Source organism: Zingiber officinale, chromosome 2A (assembly GCF_018446385.1).
Source record: "Zingiber officinale cultivar Zhangliang chromosome 2A, Zo_v1.1, whole genome shotgun sequence".
Classification (NCBI taxonomy): domain Eukaryota; kingdom Viridiplantae; phylum Streptophyta; class Magnoliopsida; order Zingiberales; family Zingiberaceae; genus Zingiber; species Zingiber officinale.
In genome coordinates this window covers 150435517-150455939 of record NC_055988.1, presented here as the reverse complement: position 1 = coordinate 150455939, position 20423 = coordinate 150435517, and the positions used below count along the sequence as shown (strand labels likewise).

At 41.9% G+C, this 20423-nt stretch overlaps 1 protein-coding gene across 1 annotated transcript; it reads left to right on the top strand.

Moving 5' to 3' along the window:
- Nucleotides 1-15623: 15623 nt before the first annotated feature.
- LOC122042674 (protein indeterminate-domain 6, chloroplastic-like) lies at nucleotides 15624-18790 on the top strand. Its single transcript, XM_042602919.1, has 4 exons — nucleotides 15624-16407; nucleotides 16528-16921; nucleotides 17729-18007; nucleotides 18100-18790. Exons 1-4 carry the CDS (start codon nucleotides 16290-16292, stop codon nucleotides 18107-18109), a joined length of 801 nt encoding a protein of 266 aa, XP_042458853.1. The 5' UTR covers nucleotides 15624-16289; the 3' UTR covers nucleotides 18110-18790.
- The last annotated feature ends 1633 nt before the right edge of the window (nucleotides 18791-20423 follow it).

The window sequence follows — 20423 nt, the reverse complement described above, 5'->3', positions numbered from 1 at the left end:
TTTCTTAAGCCTAAGTAATTGCGGATAGCGGCAGACCGGGAGATTTCCTAAAGATAAATGACTTCAAACAAAAGCAAGTCCCAAATGTCATATATGAAAAATTTGTACATCATGATCAGGGATTCGTAGGAGGTACATCACTTGGGGGAGGCGCCTGAAGGGTCAGGAAGTCATCATCGGCCAGAAAAGAAGGGAAGGCTTCGTATGGAATTTCCCGCAAAAGACGGTCTTTGTCCAGGAAGTCAGCTGAGGGGGCAGAGTGAAGAAGTCTTTGCTCAAACAGCTGACGCACTGCACCCACGCCCCCGTAGTAGAGCATCCAGTCGGCGAAATCACCAATCTTCTTCTGAAAGAGCGAAGACTTGACATAAGAAATCCTGTAAGCTCTAAGGTGCTCGTCTTCGTCTGACCGATACTCCACCATCTCTACCCTTACTTTATCTGTAGCTGCCAGAGCCAGGGCATTCTCTTGCTTTAGGGTGGAAGCCTCCGCCTGTGCTTTGAGAAGATCGGTCTGGAGAGACTTGATGGTGGTCTGATCCCGATCCTGCTGAGCCTTAAAAGTCTTCTCCTGGTCAGCACTGGCGACCAGGTCCGCTCGAGCAACTTCCAGGTCCTTCTGTATAATCTTGTTGGATTCATGGAGTGCCTTCAGATCTAAAGAAAGAGCGGCTAGTTGTGATTCCTTCTCCTCCAGCTCGGTCGCCATCTGACGACAACATTGCCCCTCCGAATTTAGCCTGGAGTCACTGGTCTGCAGGGCCGCTTGCAGCTCTTTTATTTTCTCGGAGGACTCCTAAGCAAGGCCCCGAGCAGTCTGAGCAGAGTCCTCGACTGTGTGCAAATAGGAATTCAGAGGGTCAAGCGGGTCACAGGGAGTTAGCGGCAACTCCAATTCTCGGATGCGAGCCTTTAGGGACTCGTTTTCTCGTAGTAGGTCAATAGCAAAATGGGTCAGGCACAGGCTACTGGAGTAGGCCTGCCCGATAAAAAGAAGAGAATCAGCAATAATGTCAGAGTTAAGTTGAGAAAAGGAAAACTCATCGATATAATATGTTGGGAAGCCAAATCCAGACTTTCTCACCGAGAGCCTCCCCAGAACTGCTTGTTGGCTGATCGTCAAAGGGTGGCTAGGTCACCATGCAGCTGGATTTTGCCGCGAACAAGAGGGTCACCTGCCTCTGCTGAAGTCCCCACTGGGTCTGATTCCGATTCGGCCACAGAGGGCAGGTACCAAGAGGTTATGAAATCCAGCTCATTCCTATGAGATCGTGCCTTGGTACGCGTGGATGATGGGGAGGGGGCAGCAGGAAGAGCAGAAGGGGTCGCAGAGCTCCCAGGTTGGTTGCCAGTTGAAGGACCAGCCTACTCAAGAGCCAAAACCCAGACAGGAGTAGGGGTCGGGACTTCTACCACCCGAGGAGACTCCTGAGCCGGAACTCTGGCTGTTTGTGATTGGACTCTGGGGGCCTTGGAAGAAGTCTTTCCAAGGGGAAGAAGCGAGGGAGAAGACTGGGCCGAAGGAGCAACTCTCTTACGTTTGCGCTGGAGTCGCAGGCGTTTGTCTGGAGGAGGAGAGGGAGCCCGCTCTGTTAAAGTGTATACTAAAAGCCTAACTTTTGTAAACATTTGTTTTGAAATAAAGAATCATATTGGTTAAAATGTCTACATTTATACTAAGTGTAATTGTTCAATTAATTTATATTGTAGATAACATAGTGTGTGGTATCACACACAGAAGATCATGTTATCGATTCTTTATAAATTATAAATAGTAGCTCACAACTAACATAAAAAGGAACAAACCATTGGAATAGTTGTAGTGTAATTAGGTATTAGTTTATCTTGGCTAATAAATTACACTAGTACACTCTAAGTGTAACGCTCGCCCTCCCTGCTATCAACAAGGGACGGGGCTACGATACTCTACGTACGTATTACAGCGGAAGACTTAAAATTATTTTTCTTAGCTTAATTAAAACCGAACTACACTAACATGGTTTCATAACATGATAACAAAATAAATAAAAACTTAACATCAAGTCACCCATATTGTATTACATTTCACAAAAACCAAAGCATAGTTCTTAAAGGTTTTAAAGCAGGTTCTTAATTTGTTGCCTAGCCACCGCCACACACATCTTCGTTGCCCCTCCTGCTGCTCCTTTAACTCATCCAGCTTTTTCCTTTATCTGTGGTACAAGGAAGGTAAGCTATGAGCACTCATGGCTCAGTAAGTTCCTTTCCTACTCACTAAAACCAACAATCAGCACATAATCAAATAATGTCTCAACTTAACATAATCTCTACTAGTCATGGCATAACATATCATACTCTTTAAGCATATCATGCAACATAACAAACATTATAACTAGTCATGGCATATCACCTCTTAAAGCATAGCATGAACATAACATAATCATATCATGGTATATCATCTCTTAAAACATAGCATGAAACATAACATAATCATATCATGGCATATCATCTCTTAAAACATAGCATGAAACATAACATAATCATATCATGGCATATCTTAAATCATAGCCTCAACATAACATAATCATAGATTATATGCATCATGATTTTAAAAACATGTATCCGAAAAACATGTGTATGTCTCATGATCTTTTAAAACCATTTTCTTCTTACATATATATACTTGAACATAATATCAACATATTTAGGGCCTCGGCTTGTACCATACATACATAACATAGATGCGCGCGTCCTAAGTATATCCAAGGTAGCAAGTCTTGAATCATACTAGGAACTAGGTCAAGATCACAAAGCATGGCCTAGGGGCGTATTTGAAGAGTCCATCCCTTATTAGCCTAGATCACAAAGCAAGGCTTGGCCTAGATCACAAAGCAAGGCCTAGGGGTGTACTAAGGAGCCCATCCCTTATTAGCCTAGATCACAAAGCAAGGCTTAGCCTAGATCACAAAGCAAGGCCTAGGGATTGATTAGGAGTCCACCCTTGGTACAAGCCTTACAAAGTAAAATAGCATGTATAAAAATGCATCATTTAGTCACATAGCATAGCATAAAAGTATGCATCACTTAGGCATACATTATGTCATAAAAGTATGCATCACTTAGGCATACATCATATCATAAAAAGTATGCATCACTTAGGCATACATTATGTCATAAAAGTATGCATCACTTAGGCATACATCATATCATAAAAAGTATGCATCACTTAGGCATACATCATGTCATAAGAAAGTATGCATCACTTAGGCATACATCATATCATAAAAAGTATGCATCACTTAGGCATACATCATGTCATAAGAAAGTATGCATCACTTAGGCATACATCATATCATAAAAAGTATGCATCACTTAGGCATACATCATGTCATAAGAAAAAGTAGGCATATTTTAAACACATAGCACATCATAAAAACATGCATATTCTAAGTACATAGCATATCATTAAAGCATGCATATTTCTACTCACATAGCATATCATAAAAGCATGCATATTCTAAGCACATAGCATATTATTAAAACATGCATATCCCTATCCACATATCATATCATAAAAAGGTATAAATCACAAGCATACATGGTTAAGCATAAGGGTATATCATGTGATTATACTATCATAAGAAACATGGTAACATAGTTAACTTGGGTTCTAAGCTTCCTAAACCCTTGGGTTCCTATCATGGCCGAACCCCCTTAGGTCTCAATTTAGGTAAAAACAACCTCCAAGCATGTGAACCCTAAATCATCATCACATAAATTTCATAGGAAGCATTATAAGCATGATTAACTTGGTTTCTAAGTTCTCCAAGTCCTTAAACTCATGTGGCCGAACCCTATCAGTATATAAACAAGGTCCCAAATGTCATGAAAGCATGGAAACCTTAAACCATATTTATAGCATTTTTTCCAAATAGCATAGTAAGCATATTGAGCTAGTCCCTAAGTCCTTCAAGCCCTTAACGTATGTCTTGGTCAATCTTTTAACAAGTATTCATTAGGGCTAAAAACAAACATACAAGCATGTGAACTTGAACTAACATCATGTATAAATTCATAACAAGACATCATACAATAGGTATGGCCGAAACTTACCCTAGCCTCATTTAGGTCACTAAACAACATATAGTATGAGAACTTTGGTTTTCTACTTATCATATTTCATGTAGAGTGACATAAGCATATTTAATTTTTGTTTTAGGGTTTCTAGGGCATTTATCCCTTCATGGCCGAAACACACAATGATCCATTTAGGTCATGGAAAAATTATACAAATATGTGACACAATCAACACATTATCATATTTTCATAAGAAGCACTTTTAACACATTTGGTTTCATTTCTAAGGCCTCTAGGTCTTTTAAACCCTACTTGGCCAAAACTCACAGAATATAAACTTGCTTCAAATAGCCTAAAAGCATGAGAAATTATACAAGTTTCATAGCATGTATATAAAGACAAGCATAATAAACATACATGTGAATTGTGTCTTAGGCTTCCTAGGTTTCTTTCCCTTTTTCTTTTATTTTTCCTTATGGCCGAAACCTACCAATCTCTAAACTAGGTTTTAAGTGGCCTAAAGCATGGAAAACCTAAGTAAGTTTAATGGCAAAAATTACTAAGAACATCATATACAAAGTTGGTTCATAAACAAGCTAGGACCCTTGTGAACTTACATGTCATATATCATGTAACTAATTTTCTATACTCAATTTAAACATAAGAGCATTAAACAACTTTCATATCATAATATCACAGAGGTCTTGAGCATATTAGAATTTTGTTCAAGCTTTTCTAAACTATCCATCTTATCATGGCCGAAAATCTAAAACAAGAGTTCATGAATTTCTAGCAATGTACAACATGCAATTCTTTAAGAGAACTCTATATTCTATCATACAAACATGGTTATTTAAATTTAAAGGTCTTCCTAACCCTAAGCCCTTTTCTTGGCCAAAACATATAAATGGATTTCTTTGGTTCTAAGTAACCTTCAAGCAAGAAAACCAATAAAAACCCTTAGTAGTTCATGGGAGAAATTTTGTACTAGTTTAGTTAAACAATATTTTTCCCTAACCTCCTTAACATATTTTTGGCCGAAATTCTAGGGTTAGGTACTCCTCTAATCATGCATCATTTAAGTATAAAAACATGAAGAAAATCCTTCCTACATAGCATAGAAAGAATATCATGAAATAAGGACTTGTTTAAACCATCCTAGATTTGAAAACCCTTTCTTTAGCCGAATTTTCTTAAATTCTTTTCTAGGTTTTCTAATCCTTATAGAATCCAAAAATCACATAAAAGCCTTGTACCACAGGTGAGGGGAAGCTTACATCCTTTTCGCTTGTGGATCTAAGGTATGGTGAAGAAGAAGTAACCTCTTCTTCTAGTTCCTTTCCCTTGATTCCTTTGCTAAGTCCTCCTTGTATCTTAGGCTTTCTTAGGGAACAAACTTGGCTTTGGGGGGAGAGGGGACTGTGGTGTTCTCGGTGAGGGAGAGGATGAATGAGAGAAAATGAGAGAAAAATAGTTTTCTCTTTTCTTGCTCCCTTTTATGTTAAGGGGGAAGAAGTAGCAAAATTGATTTTTGCTTTCCTTCTCCCTTAACCCATTTTCTATTTTTCTTACACTTATTTTATTTTATATTTATTCTCATCATTCATGATAAAATAAGGGGGAATGAATCCCCTTAATCCCTCTTTAAGTTTTCGGCAAAATCAAAGAGGAAGAGGGAGAGAAAGGGAGGAAGGCAAGTTGCCTTTCTCTTGCTCTTTTCTTGTTTTCTTTTGGCTAGCTTTTACTCTTACCTTTATCATGAGTTTCCCTCCTTTGCTATCAATATCTTCTCTCTATCCCAATTGGTTTCTACTAATTAACTCTATGAATTATAATATAAGAGGTTCGAGGTTCAAGGTTCAATCCTTGACCTTCACTTCTTTTTATTTCATTTTATTTATTTTTGCTTCAACTCACTTCCTATTATTTTTCTAAGGCAAAATCTCACATTCATATATTCATCTTACAAGTTTAGTGGGTATTACACTAAGTGTATTAAGCAGGACCATTTAAGGTAAGTTCTTTTTATACTGACTTAATAAAAGAACAAGACCTTAGTTATTATGGAAATGTGTGCTCTTAATCCTAATATAATAACAAGCACATATATTTAGTATTTATTTCTTTGACTCATCAAAGGGTGAGATTTAGCTCGATAAATCAATAGGCCCGATAAGTTGGGAAATGATATTACTTATAGTGTGTGTTATTGATTATAGAAGGAAATTGTGTCCTAGTAATCTAGGTTGATAATGTCCCCAAGAGGAGCTCATAAGGATTGTCATGTTAAACCCTGCAGGTGGACTTAGTCCGACATGACGATAAGGTTGAGTGGTACTACTCTTGGACTAAGATATTAATTAAAGAGAGTTGTCAGTAACTCATTTAATTAGTGGACATTCGACATCTTAAACACAGGGAGACTAACACACTCATAATAAGAAGGAGCCCAAAATGTAATTTGGGATTGGTGCGGTAGTTCAATAATAATTCTTTAGTTGTATGAATTATTATTGATGAAATTAAGTTGGGTGTTCGGGGCGAACACGGGAAGCTTAATTTCATCGGGAGACCAAAACCAATTCCTCCTCTCGGTCCCTATGTAGTCTCTTGTATATAGAGATTTATACCCACCACATATTCACTTCTTACCCACCTTTATACCCATCCTAAAGGGGGCTGGCCAAGCAAGCTTGGAACTCAAGCTTGGGCCGGCCAAGTAAAGAGGATGAGTTAAGTGGTGTGGTCGGCCCTAGCTTGAACTCAAGCTTGGTGTGGCCGGCCACATCATATTAAAATGATTTTAATTTTTTTAAAAATCTTTTATTATGTGAATATCATGGTTTTAAAAAAGAGAGTTTAAAATTTAAATCTTTCCTTTTATAGTTTTCTACAAAAGATTAAGTGAAAGATTTGATATCTTTCCTTATTTGTAGTTAAAAGGAAGATTTTAATTTTTGATAGAACTTTTCTTTTTTGTAACCATGTTCATGTTTTAAAAAGAGAGTTTTAAAATTATATATTTCCTTTTATAAGTTTCTACAAAAGATTAAGAAAAGATTTGATATCTTTTCTTATTTGTAGATTGAGAGGAAGATTTTAATTTTAAAAGATAACTTTTCTTTTTAGAAATCATTCACGTGTTTTAATAGAGATATTTTAATTTATAAAATTTCTTTTATAACCAACCATGAAGGGAAGAATTATTAGAGAAATTTTTATTTTAAAATTCCTGAAACAAATTAGGAAGTTTTAATTTTGTGTTAAAACTTTCCTTGCTTGGAGCAATGAGGTGGTCGGCCATGATATTTAAGAAAAGGAAATTGATTTTAATCAATTAAATTTTCCTTTTCATGGCAAATATAATAAGGAAGGTTTTATTTAATTTTTCCTTATTTGCCAAGACCAAGGATTATAAAAGAGGAGGTAGGGGTGCCTTCATGGCTAACAACTCTATTCTATTTTTCTCTCTTTTCTTCCTTGGTGTGGCCGGCCATCCTCTTCTCTTCTTCTCTTCCTTTTGGTGGCCGAACCTCATCACTCTCAAGGAGACTCTTGTGGTGGTCGAATCCTACTTGGAGAAGAAGAAGAGGAAGGAGTTTCTTGCATCCCATGGAGCTTGGTGGTGGTGGCCGAACCTCTACATCCTTGGAGGAGTTTTGGTGGCCGGAACTTGGTGAAGAAGAAAGAAGGGCTTGGGTGGTTCTCATCTCGGTAGATCGTTACCCACACAACGTCCGAGATAAGAAGAGGAATACGGTAGAAGATCAAGAGGTTATTGCTTACAAAGAAAGGTATAACTAGTAATTGTTTTCCGCATCATACTAGTTTTTCTTTGTATGAATTCCAAACACAAGAGGCATATAATTCTAGGTTTCGAATTTGTGATTCGAGTTTATGTTTTTTTTATTTTTCGAATTTGTGATTCATTGTTCTTTTTGGTTAAACCTAGAGTTATTTAAGAAAATTAAATATTAGATTTCATTAAAAGGTTTTGTCTAGGAAGTGGTGGTTGCTCCCATATCCAAGAAGGCCTAGTGCCTCACCATGTTTAACCTGGAAGCCGATTTCTGAAATTAATATTTAATTGAATTTATAACATAGGTAGATTTGGATCAATAATGTTAAGCATCGTTTGCGATCCAAGTCTAAACCATTACGAACAGATAAGTTAAATTTGGAATCAATAATGTTAAGTTCCGTTTGCGATTCCTAATTTAATTTCTAAAGAACACAATAGGTTGTTAGGAAAGGTTCAACACTTGTATAAAATTTTTGTACAGTGGAACCGGTACGATCTTCCTAGGACCAACCAACACGCTCTTCCTCGATGGGCTCCAGAGCTGCAGGGCCAGTCTCAGAAGGGCCCACTGGCAGAAGCAGTAGGGTGGAGGACTCTGACGGCTCCTCCGCGATTTCGTGTGAGGAAGTGGTTGAAGGAGCGGCTAGGCCCTTCGCAACCTCCTCACCCACAGCCTTCAGAAGGTGGCTGGGCATTCGGGCTGAGTCCTTTGAGTAGGCCCGGAACATAGCAGCCTTTGCAAAGCAAGAAGAAAATACCTCAGTTAACGAAGACTAGCGGAAGGAAGAGCAACATCTTACCAAAAGGAGCTCCTATATCTGCAGGGGTCGGGCTGAGTCCGAAAAAGTGCAAAAAACCTTCTCACAGTATCACGGATAGGAGAAGTTGGACTCCCTGTATTTTCTCTGAAGTTGTATGACAGATAGGGTGATGTGTATGTTCGCGCAACTCGAAGGGGGAAGGAAGGTTGGAACGCCAGTTGGTCAGCCAGGATACCGACGTAGGCAGTCTGATGAAGAAGAAGCGAGACTTCCAACCCTTATTAGAGGAGGGAAGATCGGCGAAGAATTTACACCCAACCCGGGATTGCACCATGAATACACCAGGCTCAGAGCATTTAAGAGAAAAAAAATGATGGAAGAGTCGGACGGTCAAAGGGATCTGGTATACACGGCAGAGAATAATCATGCCACGAATAGCACGAATAGCATTGGGCGCAAACTGTGAAAGGGGAATACTAAAATATTGACTCAGAGAATGCTCTCACACCTAACGATCTTTCCAGGTCGGTGTCCCGGACTCTCGCCCCAGTGCAAGTTATAAGTGAGCATGCTCTCACGCCCAACGACCTTTCCAGGTTGGTGTCCCATACTCTTGCCCCAGTGCGAGTTATAAGTGAGCATGCTCTCACGCCCAACGACCGTCCAGGTCGGTGTCCCAGACTCTCACCCCCAGTGTGAGTTATAAGTGAGCATGCTCTCACGCTCAACGACCTTTCCAGGTCGGTGTCCCAGACTCTCGCCCGAGTGCGAGTTATAAGTGAGCATGCTCTCACGCCCAACGACCGTCCAGGTCGGTGCCCCAGACTCTCGCCCAGTGCGAGTTATAAGTGAGCATGCTCTCACACCCAACGACCATTCCAGGTCGGTGTCCCAGACTCTCGCCCCAGTGCGAGTTATAAGTGAGTATGCTCTCACGCCCAACGACCTTTCCAGGTCGGTGTCCCAGACTCTCGCCCCAGTGCGAGTTATAAGTGAGCATGCTCTCACGCTCAACGACCTTTCCAGGTCGGTGCCCCAGACTCTCTCCCCAGTACGAGTTATAAGTGAGCATACTCTCACGCCCAACGACCTTTCTAGGTCGGTGTCCCAGACTCTCGCCCCAGTGCGAGTTATAAGTGAGTATGCTCTCACGCCCAACGACCTTTCCAGGTCGGTGTCCCAGACTCTTGCCCCAGTGCGAGTTATAAGTGAGCATGCTCTCACGCTCAACGACCTTTCCAGGTCGGTGTCACAGACTCTCGCCCCAGTGCGAGTTATAAATGAGTCTGCCCTCATGACTAACGACTTTCTTGATCTGCAGTCATACTTCTATTGTCAATACGAGATGCAAACAGGCAGCTCCGTACAAACCACGACTTTCCAGCCCCTTTTGGTAAGAAAAGGTATGGTAAGCGAATTATCCTTTATAAATTATCTTTTCTAGCATATTTTCTTAGAGACATGCGTTTATGGAACATGATACTATGGGAAACAAGAAATTATAGACCCACAACCTCGGAGGCAGATTACGCAAGGAATATTATTTAATAGAAGTTGAAGTACAGATCCACAACCTTGAAGGCAGATAATGCAATGAGTATTATGAAATAAAAGTTGAACATTTTTTAGTTTACATTATCATTACGAGATCCATATCCAGAGGCATGATCTCTCCTTGACAGATGAGCTTGAGCTCGAGCTAGGTCCTCCTTGATAAGTTCGATGGTGCGTTTTAGTTGGCCAATAGTTTCATCCTTTATCCGGCCTTCCTCTTTCAGGAGGACCACCTCGTCCTCGTGTCTCAGCTTCAAGTAAACAATATAATGGACCTAGCTCTGAAAGTCCGACTGAGCCTTAATGTTGAGAGCGATCTCAGCCCGGGTTTTGGATTTGGCCGCCAGCCAGAGTCCTTCCATTTCACGAGTAAGGGAAACTTGAAGATCTCTGCTTTCAGTCATCTCCAATAAGGCTTCATCTTTCTGGGCCAGTAATTAGGTCAGATGGGCAATCTGTTAAGGCAAGGAGGAGGGTTCGTCAAATTCCATTGTAGGTTCCATGGAGGCTTGAGTATGAGAAGATAATTGATTCTATCAACGAGGGGGGAGTTCTATTTAAAGAGATGTTAAGGCATGCTCCTTGGGAAAGGTGAACACCTTTTGGAAATAAGAGTCCATTTAAGGAGGCATTACCTCTCCTCGGATATGCTAGTGGGGGCAATAACTCAAAACTCTTGGGAAAGAGTGAAGCACTCCAGCGCCTGATGAAATTCCCAAGGACTTAAGGAAAGGAAAAGGGGTTGAAGTCTCAATAAGGAGTGCGAGTGGGAATGAGTGAACTAGGACCTGGGTCTAGTCAGTCGGACTAGAGCCTCCTTCGACTAGACTTGCAGGGGAGGCTTGTGATACGGTACATGATAGTGGGGTCGGATAGCGGATGTGGTCAGAAGTCAAGTCCTCGGGGCGGTCAGAAGTCAAGCCCACGAGGCAGTCAAAAGTCAAGCTCGCGTGGCGGTCAAAAGTCAAACCTATGTGGTGGTCAGGAGTCCGGCCTACGTGGAGGTCAAAAATTCAGCCCACGTGGCGTTCAAAGGGCCAGATTACAGGATGGTCTTGGTCGGGCCCAAGTGGCATTCCGGAGTTAGGCCTACATGTCAAGTAGGAACTCGGAAGCCAAGGATTACAGGGCCGGATTTATAGACTAGCGGAGCAGGATAGTCATACAAAGCGTACAGGTCGGGATATGCAAACCAAGGACTGCAGGTCAGGACTTACAGCCTTACGGCACAAAACACATTGGACCAAAGCGTGCAGGTCGAGATATGCAAACAAGGATTACATGGCAGGATTTATAGACTGGCGAAGCAGGATAGTCATACAAAGCGTACAGGTCGGGACATGCAAACCAAGGATTACAGGTTAAGATTTATAGCCTTGCGGCACAAAACACAGGGACCAAAACGTGCAGGTCGAGGTATGCAAGCCAAGGATAATATGTCAGGAATCACAGGTCGGGATATACGATTTGAAATGTACAAATGAAGGATATACGAATCAGGACTTACAGGTCGGGATAAGCGGAATCAGACTAAGGAGTACAGGTCAGGATAAGCGAAATAAGACTAAGGCGTACAGGTCGGGACAGACGGAATCAGACTGAAGCGTACAGGTCGGGATAAGTGGAATAAGACTAAGGTGTGTAGGTCAGGACAAGCGGAATCAGACTGAGGCGTACAGGTCGGGATAAGCAGAATAAGACTAAGGCGTACAGGTCGGGACAGACGAAATCGGATTGAGGCGTACGGGTCGGGATTCAAGATAAGCGGAATTAAACAAAGGCTTACAGGTCACGACTTACAAGGAAAGGCAGGTCAAGAATTCACAGGACAGGGATGGCCACCCAGGTCGGGATTTATGAAGCGGCAAACACAGGACAATGTAAGGCAGGTCAGGAATTCACAAGACAGGGCACGCAGGACAGGGATGGACACCCAGGTCGGGATTTGTGAAGCGACAAACGCAGGACAATGTAAAGCAGGTCAGGAATTTACAGGACAGGGCACGCAAGACAGGGATGGACACACAGGTCTGGATTTATGAAGCGGCAAACGCAGGTTAGAAAATATAGGTCTACGCTTACAGATCGAAGAGACATAGGGACCCAGTCCAGGGTAACAGATCGGGGCAAGCATACACTACCCGACAAGCAAGCCAGAGAATCGTAACAACCTGTCAGGGAATAATCACTACCTGTCAGAGAATATGCTAATGGTCTGGAGCTCACTACCTACTGATTCCTTCCCAGACCTATAGGAGAATGCCACGTGTCAATCACCGCCAGACAAAGCCTGACACCCGATATTCCTTGACACTTGTCAGATTCCAGAAACACCCACAGCAGTATAAAAAGGGAAGCTTCGTCCTTACGCAGGTACTCTCACTCGTCATTTCATTCTTGTCTTTTACTTTTCGTCCTTTTCATTGTGCTTCTGGGGAAAAAGTACCTGACTTGAGCGTCAGAGGGCCTGACCCGGGGACTTTTTCCCTGGTTCTTGGTCTCTAACGCAGAGGCGGCTTGTTTGAGTGTGTGCAGGGCCCTTACTTCATCATCTCCATCAGCACCCCCCGTCATCCGCTTTTGTAAGCCCTTCCGGCGGGTGCCAGATCGACCCGGCTTCGCAATGACTTTCCATCAACGCCAGCGACAGTGCGGCCCGCCTCCATCCGACTCAACTTCCAGACGGGATCATATATAATCTTTGACTACAAGGGTGATTACATTTTTTTTTTTGATGTTATTATTTTATATAAGGAATGCAATTCGTATTATTATAAAATGATAAAAAAATCCTACGACCTCTACTGACGGCCGCTGCACCTCTGTCGGAGCTTGCGGCAACCAGCAGCTGCCGCCGTTGGCCTCCTCCGCCGGCCGCCGCCACCGGCAACTGCTGACCGTTGCCGGCAATCGGCGACGGTGATAGGCGACTAGCTGCGATGGCGGTGGGCGGCCGGCTGCGATGGCCGGCGGCGGCGGGCGGCGGGTGATGGCGGATGGAGACGGGCGACGATCGGTGGCCGCGGTGGACTAGGGGTATATTCGGCATTTAAATTTTGGTTAAACGGTGATCTCGTAATGTAATCAGATTACATAGTATTTGTTTTGTAATCCAGATTACAAAACTTCACTACCTTTTGTAATCCAGATTACATTACATTATAAGTTTAAAATTAAATCAAACAAAATAATTAGCCTTGTAATGTAATCCTGATTACATTACAAGATAAATTATACCCTATCAGACGTAGCAGTAATAAGCGTTTTATAAAAATTATAAGTGAGCCTATTTTTATTTTTTTGCTTTATAAAAGTATAAAACTATTAATTTCTTACTTTTTCTCCAATATTAACTTTTATAAGATTAAAAACGTAATTAAAAAAACATTTTTTCTGTTCTTCTTTATATTTTAATTCATCTGTTTACTTTTCTAAATTTCCCTCCAAACTTGGTCATCACTATATTCAAACTTAACCGCTAAAAAAATGAAAATTAAATTGGTAAAATAAGATTATTGGTTAACGCTTGCTAACAAACCAAAAGTGTAGTATTAGGTTTTATACTCAAGCGAACATCTAAGAAATTGAGGGAAAAAAAAATTATGTGTGTATAGATTAGCAAGTTTAGACTCGGTTGATCGAAGTCTTTAGTTATGACGACTAATTAGAGAAAACCTAGGAGAACGTATGATTCTACATGCTTCATTTCTTCTCATTGAGAGTACTCGTGTCAAAGACTTGTACAAGTCGGTTGGGGTACCATGAACAGATGCAATGTTTCTTGAGGAGCAACACTAGTTGTGTCACAGATTAATCAAATAAGCTTATAAAATGTAAAAGTTTAAAATAATTAAATAAGTTTAAATTGAGAGTTTGATAACATCTAAACGAATTAAGCTAAAGATCATTAAAAAAATAAATTAAGTTTGAACTAATTATTTCAACAATTTAATTTATTTTAGGCTCGACTTAATTTGACTCAATTATCTTATCAAATAAATTTAAATATTACAAAATTTTATTCAACTTGGCTTGTTTACGTAGAGTCCTATCCATAAGTACCTTCATTTACTTATAAATTCTATAAGTATTTTCATTTAGTTCAACTGTAAGTATCTTCGTTAACTTAAACCACACAAGCAAGAAATGCACTATAATTAGTGCCAAACCTAATCTACTAACAAACTCTTCTTCTTATACTTCTATCCTAAAAAGATCCCCATTCTACATGTCCTAAATGCCTTCTAATCCTTCCTTTTGAATTATATTCCCTAATACGATGATTGAGGTGGGGCCCTCTAAGTCAGGTCAAAATTTAGGAGGCAAGATAATATGGCAGTCAAAATTAAGAAAGGAGCAACCCTTGAAGTCACCACAGTTAATCGTCACGGTCAAGAGGTTATCCAACTAGACCATTAGGCCAGTCGAACGTCGAATCCCTCAATATTGATGAATAACTCAAGACTAAGTCAACACTCTCCAAATCCAAGACTCTTCTACCACTTGAAGATAGACGATCAACTAGTTTGGTCGAGTAGTTCAGTCGATCGGAACTATAATCCGATCGGACAGAAAGGATGCTTGGTCCGATTAAACTCTTTGGCTAAACAGACAGATTGAGTGAGGGATGAGTCCTTGACAACACTCTATAAACTTGATAGACTTGCCCTTACAAGCGATTGTCGATCGGATCATAGGAGGAACTTAGTTGGCTTGCTATGTAAGCATATTGTAGAACCCTCGACTCAACGACCTCATATTCCTTTTTGACCTCTTATGCCACGGATCTGCATGCAAGATGTACATTAGAAGTTTCCTCTCTGTCAATCACAGAGATTGTGAGTCTATTTTGATAAAGGTGTCAGAGCATCTTTATGATCTGTTCTTTTTTGGAAATATTTTGAGATTCGTGCGCAAATAAACAATAACACTATAAAAATGATCTCCATCTATAGGCAGAAGTACGCATGCAATACTACGTAATTTTACACGCTCATAGTTACTATTCATCCTACTGTTCATCTATTCGACTCGATCACTGATTTGAGCATCGGAGGGCTTACACCGGAGATCCCTTTCATGGTTCGATCACTAACGCTCTTTTTGACGCGCAAGGCCACTCGGAGTCACTTTTTGCTTAATCAAAATCTTCAAACAGTCAACATTATAGTCATCTTCCCAGTCAATCATCTTCTCTACTTTCGGACATGATCATTTTCCTAATAAACTAGCTAGCCTTGTAACGAGTCCACTATATATATATATAAGGCCATGCGACAGTCGTTTGAAGTATTGGTGAGCCCTCAAATCATGAAGACAGTAAGTATTCCATTCCACAGGTAGCTGCCATGAATGATCAAAACCTCCATAGATATACAGTAACAGATTCGAGCAGACCATGCATGTGCTTACAGTGCTTTGTCCATTCAAGCCAGTGATCATGCAAGAGATCATCACTAGTGTGCCTCAAACTGAGGGTTCGGATCAGAGAGGTTGAGTTTTTGTCTGCATGAAATGCCAACAGCGGACTGGTTTTAGGGTTTTACCAGGGTCAGCAATGCCTGCCACATAATGACACACTTGCTTGCTCCGGACACCATCAACAGTAACCCCTCTCTCTCTCTCTCTCTCTCTCTCTCTCTCTCTGTTCAATTGTGGTGTGAGGTAGGTGAGGAATATGAGGAGGGGAAAAGTGGAGCAGAAAAGCAGAGAATAATGATTCAGGGGAGAAAGAAAAGCATGATGAGTAACTCACTGACATCGCAAACCGAGCCCTACTCCTGCCCCTCCTTCAACTAGCAGGGACAGCAGAAATTACAGATAGAACAAAGGGGAGTAGAGGAAGAAAGGAGTGCAAACCCTCTCCTTTCTGTTCTCTAGACCTTTTTGTTTGGTTGGTTGGTTTTTGCCAGCTGAGTTCGTTTGCTCTTTAGCTTTAGAGGTTTTGTTGAGTTAGATCTTGAGGTTTGTGGAAGACTTTTGGCAAGCCAACAGAAAAATTGGAGCTGATGGTTTCATGGCGGCGGCCAGTGATCGGTGCTCTCCTCTCTGTCTGATTTCCTTCGCCAGAAGCCAAACGAAGCAATTGTGAGAGAGAAAGCTACAGATCGAGCTAGATGAAAGCACCGGCCTTTTCGTCGTCGCGGCCGCAGCAACAGCCAGGCCCGCCGTCAGCGGCTGTTTCACAGTCCGCTGCTCCTCCCAAGAAGAAGAGGAACCTCCCTGGAAACCCAAGCAAGCTCCTCCTCAACTCTTCTCTTGAATTTTGATTTCGATCGAAAAAAATAAGATGATCTTTTTGACAGATCTACTTCTAGAATTCCACAACGACATCCCAATTAAATTCATTCGCAGATCCCGGCGCGGAGGTGATCGCATTGTCGCCCAAAACCCTACTGGCGACCAGCCGCTTCGTCTGCCAAGTGTGCGGCAAGGGGTTCCAGCGGGAGCAGAACCTGCAGCTCCACCGGCGCGGCCACAACCTGCCGTGGAATCTGAAGCGGAAGAGCCCGGACGAGCGGCGGCGCGTGTACCTCTGCCCTGAGCCGACGTGCGCCCACCACGACCCCTCCCGAGCCCTCGGCGACCTCACCGGCGTCAAGAAGCACTACTGCCGCAAGCACGGCGAGAAGAGGTGGAAGTGCGACCAGTGCTCCAGGCGCTACGCCGTGCTGTCGGACTGGAAGGCCCACGCCAAGATCTGCGGCACCCGCGAGTATCGCTGCCACTGCGGCATCCTCTTCTCCAGGTCCACCCCTCAGTACTACTTCCATTCCATCCATTATATTGCTGCAACTGTTTTACCTTCATCCCTTTAGCTTCGCTGCATGACGTCTGCAAAGTGGGCAATTGCTCACTCGTGAATCATCTCCCCCTCTCTCTCTCTCTCTCTCTCTCTCTCTCTTATTCGAGTTCACGTGGCGACATGAAGGAAGAAGATTAAACAGGTTAATTTGTTGCCTTGCGTTTGGAGACAACTGTGGCCTCTCAGCTCCTCACCGATTCACAACTATATCTCTCTCTGTGTATATATATCCACATGCAATTGTTGGTATTCTATAATATCCGCAAGCATATAATATTTTCTACATAATTTTATATCTACTTTCTAACATATTGTCATCAGGACGAGGAACATTATATGGAGTATAATGTGCATGGGTACGTAGATTAATCCTATCCCTAAACCTCACACGTCACCAAACAAGGTGTTTTTATTTTCTGACATATTCTCACAAGGACAGGGAATATTGTGAAGTAATTGATGCTTTATCCTTATATTGGCGCCATGCTATTTGTCATTATTCCCTTTATACATTATCAAACAAGTAGTGAGCAAAGACTGATGACAGTTTTCAGCTTCAAGTTTGTGTTGTATATTGATTAAAATTTGATATTTAAATATTGGATTTTGAGAAACACTAAGATATGATATACTTAAGTTTAACGTGCATTTTGTGTTTTAAAATTCACATAAATTTGCATGTGTGATGAAGGATATGTATTTTGTTTGAATGATTATGCATTTCGTTTGATGAATACAGTACTACTGCAGGAGAGACAGCTACATCACCCACAGAGCCTTCTGCGATGCACTGGCGCAAGAAAACGCGAGGCTTCCTCCAGTGACCGGAATCAGCGGCCACTTGTACGCAAACAAAGGCGTAAGCTACCTCGGCCTCCCGCAGTTCAACTCCCATCTCCCGGCCGCCGGAGGTAGCACCAATACCCACGAGCAATCATTCAACGTCGACGCCCCTCACCTCGACACCGCCTCCTTCCGGCCACTCCTGCGCTCTTCCCATGGTCAACCCTACCTCGCCGGCGAAGGCAGGTACGATGATCTCCATGGATTCAACTTCGGCGCCTCGTCGTCGTCCGGGAATAATTATTTCAACAAGAACCTCAATTTCTTCCCTACCGCAGGCAAGAATGAGGAAGATCAGAGTGGCGGCGGCCATCTCGTGGGACCGGCGCCGGGAGGAGGCAACGACGCCACCGCCATGTCATTACTCCTCGCCAGCGAGATAATGGGCCACCAAGAAGTCGCCGGCTTCAACATGTCGATGACGCCATCGCTCTACGGCCCCGGCCCACCGTTGCCGCAGTTGTCGGCCGCCGTGATGCTCCGGAAGGCTGCCCAATTGGGTGACACGTCCAGCTTCACCGGTATCGGTGGTGGACCCCTCAGAAGCAATGAGAGGCAGTACCAAAAGACCATGAATTCGCTGGGCGGCGGCGAGTTCGCCTCCGACCATCTAATGGCTGCTGGCGGGTTCCGCCTGGCAATGCAACCGGACGACGTGGAGAAGGAGAAATTGAGCACAAGGAACTTCCTCGCGTCGGCGGCACCTTGAACGCACTGGGCGATCATACCTCCGGCGACAACTCCGTCGGACAAAACTACCGTCAAGGAATCAATCTCGACTGAGATGCATATTATTCATATTCCACGGCTTCCAAACAGACCTCCACAAAAATCACCACCATTAACAGAAATTTCATCCAACCGGAGATCGATCGGTGACGGGAGATTGCAGCAAGACTCAGTTAATCACTGTTTGTCAGGTGGTATCCTCGTTAATATATATATTATGTCATCTTTTTCTAAAAAACACAACAAAGAAAAATATAAAAAGAATTACTTAACCATTATATTAACACATGTCTAATCCACTCATATTCATTTTAACATTAAAAATGCTCTATATAATATAGATATATATAAGGTGCTACACTATTATAGACCACACTTCATTCTATAAAATAAGTAACGTCAGTGTCAAGTTAAGAAAGAGATTCCTGATATTGACCCTCCGATGTTCAAATTAGTCATCGGAACTGCAGAAGAAAGCTGAGCAATAATAACGCAAACGCGTACAATGAATAACACGTACCTCCACCGGTCCTTAGACCCTCCTTTATATAGAGCTCTGGTGGGCGACATGCATGCTACTCGAGGCGTGGACATATTCTCCAATATGTCCTAAGAAAGGACCTGTCAAGAAAGTACCTCTGACACCATGTCTTAACAGAGCATGCATATCCATAACAAGACAGTAGAAGCTTCTGGCGTACGATCCACCTATTGGTCATACCTCGTGTCAGCGACACTATCTCTCAAAAGGATATCGAGAGATATGACACTGGTCCCACTACTTAGCCGAGTAGGGTAGCTGTTTGGCCGGGACTCCTTCGCTTTGTTAACCTTAGCTGCTCTTCATTGTGGTGACTAGGTGTATTAACTTGTCCCTCTCGATCGGATAAGCTCTTCAATCTCATCCGTACTGAGCGTCTGGCAATCTTACCATATTATTCGAGCTAAATGGTTGGCCAGCTCGGACATTGATTGTCCCGACCGACCGTTGCAGTCAACCTCTGCTCAGGCACTATATACCCTAGCGTTAACCATCTTAACTTTGACCTTCACCCCGACAATTGATCGGCGTCGGACGGGCCCCCATTATCGTCATGTATATATATATACACACACATCATTTGCACGCGTAAACATGCCTGAATTATTTTTTTTTTAATTTTGCTTATTAATTATGTTAAAAAAAATAAATTTGTATAAAGATATTCCTTTAAAATAAATGAAAAATTCAATACAATTAAAAACAAATTTAAAAGAATATATAGATATCCAGTTCTTGGAATATGTTCCAACTAAATATCATATATTGTTAAATCATCAGTCAATAAACGAGATGATATACGCTTCTCCTTAGAGATCTTTGGTGAAGAGGATAAACTAACCTTAAAGAAACTCGAAGAAAGGATCAAACTAGCTAAGGGATAGATCTCAAGTTTATTTCGATACTCAAGTTAGGATTTACTTAAGGTGTTATGCTGAAGGAAGAAGATGGAGAAGAATGGTAGAACCTGGTGGAGTTGAAGAATTAATGAATCGAAATCCTATATCATTACTTACGTGAGTGTTTATATAGTTGTCAAGAAAGTATCTTCATGTTAGCCATAGTATCATTATTGTATGAGCCGATAAGGAGACCAGATTCGACAGTCATTAGCTGTCTTTCAATTATATTTATGATGTGTCACTTTTTTGAAGGAAAGCATCTAAAAGACTCATTCTGATAACCTAATAACTACCACTCCATTCATTCAGCGTCACATGTTCTAGGATATTCGCGAAGGAATAATCTTTAATGATGAGAAGGCTACCTCGTCCTTCACATATTTTAAGAAAGCCATGTGAGGTATGAACTGTGATCCTATCCGGAATCTGA

What these genes read in the sequence shown, in the direction of transcription:
- LOC122042674 (XM_042602919.1), top strand. Translation starts at nt 16,290, where the DNA reads ATGAAAGCACCGGCCTTTTCGTCGTCGCGGCCGCAGCAACAGCCAGGC. An exon ending in GAACCTCCCTGGAAACCCAA is followed by an intron (nt 16,408 to 16,527) that starts GCAAGCTCCTCC and finishes ATTCATTCGCAG; the next exon opens with ATCCCGGCGCGGAGGTGATC. An exon ending in TGCGGCATCCTCTTCTCCAG is followed by an intron (nt 16,922 to 17,728) that starts GTCCACCCCTCA and finishes GTACTACTGCAG; the next exon opens with GAGAGACAGCTACATCACCC.